This window comes from Dipteris shenzhenensis, chromosome 8 (genome assembly GCF_047967505.1).
Source record: "Dipteris shenzhenensis isolate YYH24624 ecotype China chromosome 8, Dip_SZ_1.0, whole genome shotgun sequence".
NCBI lineage: Eukaryota > Viridiplantae > Streptophyta > Polypodiopsida > Gleicheniales > Dipteridaceae > Dipteris > Dipteris shenzhenensis.
In genome coordinates, this window is record NC_141603.1 from 14,962,481 (window position 1) to 14,965,295 (window position 2,815).

The window sequence follows — 2,815 nt, forward strand, 5'->3', positions numbered from 1 at the left end:
AGAGAATATAGCACACTCCGCATGCTTATAAATGCATCCCATTAATAAAGTCTATAGCTTTGATAATATTGTACAAATCCAAGGCATTTATGGATGGAGGCAGCTTAAAAGAAGTTATCCCTTCATCATTAGGAATCTGCTGCACCAAAGAAAGCACATCAATACCATCTTTGTCAGGTGAGAACAATAGTAGTTGAGGTATAGAAATATGTATAGGTAATTACATAACTTATTGGAACATTCTCGATAAGGTTCCCCATCTTTCCCATCATTTGTGCATACAATTTATCTTTTGCAAATGAGGAGGAATATGTGACTAAGAATTGAATGAGTGACAAGAAATGGTGCTCGACATGCATGTTATGCTTTTTTGGGGTGTGTATGTGTGTGTGTGTGCGTGTGTGTGTGAGAGAGAGAGACAGAGATTTTCATTTTTTAAGTTATGGTGCTAAATAGATTTTAAAGAATTGATTAGCAACACCTTTTCTTTGTTTTGTAGAATGGTATAATCATGTCCTTATACACCTATGGATTCTTCTGCTAAATAGATTTTAAAGAATTGATTAGCAACACCTTTTCTTGAGCAAGGGAAATTTTACTTCATAGCACATACATAGTGAGATTTTGTGACATATAGACAGACTTACAAGATCAAATTTTCGCCTCTCATAGCCCATCCCACCCCGGTTGAACACTTAGTAGCGTACTATACCCATAAACAAAGCTGTCTTATTTCTTAGTGCTGTACTAAGGTCGACGCGCCGGTTTGGGTGATCAACGTCCGATCTCGGTGAAGTAAGCTCACCAATCCATGTCGGAGCGTGAGACGATTGTTGACTCCGTGGTATCGCGCAGTTTGATAAGCCCATTCCAAGAACCCAGACATCACGTAGCCTAAGACATCCACATAGGACCTCAGCCCCGGTCTGTTGACCAGCTGATCGGAATTCAGAACCTTGTTTTGCAAACTTACAAACTCGTCGTCCAAGGTGTGTATCATGTTACTGACTTGGTATATGGACTCCTGCAGGCTGTAATTGTGGAGCACGCAGAGTACGGATGGCAGATTTTGATATTGGCCTTCGCAAAATTCTCTCCGAAAGGATAGAAGGTCGTTCACATAGGCTATGTGATAAGCTACGAGCTCTTGAAGCCTGACAATAGCAGGATCCGCAAGAATCTCGTCCTCTAGATCCAGATCGTTACCATATTCCGCCATGATCATGAATACGTAGCCCTCGCCGCTGAATTTCCGGAAAGACTGGTAAGTTGCAAGATCGACGATCCCTTTCTCTCGGCACAACCGAGACTCCAGGAGTAAGGCGTAGAAGAAATCTTTCACACTGTTAATGAAACGCGTTTGCAGCCGTGAGGACATGGAGGAGCGGATTTCTGTCCATACATAGAGCAGCTGTTCGGACAATTGCTGTAGATCGCTGATCTTCAAGTAATTGTTGGAGGAGCAAGGCCGGCCTTCTAGCAGAGACAGGATATAGTCGTAGTACTCCTTTCCTGACGTCAAATCGTCGGCCAAAAGCAACAAATCTTCACTCAAGTCATCCAGGATGCCCAGCAAGGCGATCATCTTACACAAGGGCAATACCTTGTGATGCACAGCATCCGGCATTGCCAAACAAACAAACAATGGGGCGTTCGATTGAATGAGCAACTGCTTGGATGCTTCATTTGGTGGCTGCAAACAAGCTATCAACCAAGGGTCGTAGGTCTTTCGGACAGCATCATAATGGCGATGCAATTTAGGTAGCGTCGAGCAAGGGAGCGGGGGAAGGTAGAAACTCCGTGCGTCTACTAGTTGAGTAGGGGGGGCATTCTGGGGATGGGTAGGGGGATGCATCTTCTCGGAGCGGTCAGGTTGAGGCAAAGTCGAAAAGGTTGGAAGGCCTCGGAGTAAGTAGTGCAGGTGGAAGCACCCAGCCATACACTTATATAGGCCACTCTCTCGATCATACGTGTGAAGTAAAGGAATTTTGGAAGCCATTTTTTAAGGGCCGACCTTCTATAATGGCATTAAATTTCATATTCATTAACAAGTTACTATGCAGTGAATAAAAGTTACAATGCATATAACGACTGCCAAGGAAAACCGAGAGAGAGAGAAGGAAGTAATAAGGGGAATAGAGGGCTAGCTGAAAGAGATGTGCACATTGCCATTGCCTTTTTCTGTCCTTCAGATGTTGACATTTTCTTACACCACATGCACAAGAGAGAGAGAGACAGAGAAAGAGAGAGAGAGAGAAAGAGATTGGTCGATGGTTGGCTCCTTGTACAAGGAGTCAATATATACCTTTCAGCTTTGGTTTCATGCACATGGCGTTAAAGGATTTTTGGAAGCCATTTTTGGCACCATGTAGGAATATCCGATCATGGAGGATGTTATCATGTGGTTTCACTCTCCTCTCAAAATTCAATTTTAATGAGAGAGGGAGAGAGACAGATTAGTCGGTGGGTGACTACTTTTTACAAGAGAGAGAGGGAGAGAGAGAGATTGGACGATGGGTGACTACTTTTAACAAGGAGCCAGTATATATAAGGAGTAAGCATATACGCCCTCTCAACGTTGATTCTATTCACGTGGCGTTAAAGGATTTTTGGAAGCCATTTTTGAAGGGCCAACCTTCTATATGGCATTAAATTTCATATTCATTAATAAGTTACTATGCGGTCAATATAGGTTACAATGCATGTAACGATTGCCAAGGAAAATCAAGAGAGAGAGAGAGAGAGAGAGAGAGAGAGAGAGAGAGAGAGAGAGAGAGAAGGAAGTACTAAGGGGAATAGAGGGCTAGAAAGACGT

General features: G+C 43.1%; 1 protein-coding gene across 1 annotated transcript; it reads right to left on the reverse strand.

Annotated features, from left to right (window-relative positions):
* Positions 1 to 736: 736 nt before the first annotated feature.
* On the reverse strand, positions 737 to 1,719 carry LOC147899172 (microbial Terpene synthase-like protein 13). Its single transcript, XM_087377653.1, has one exon. It carries the CDS (start codon positions 1,625 to 1,627, stop codon positions 737 to 739), a length of 891 nt encoding a protein of 296 aa, XP_087233779.1. The 5' UTR covers positions 1,628 to 1,719.
* Between the last annotated feature and the right edge of the window lie 1,096 nt (positions 1,720 to 2,815).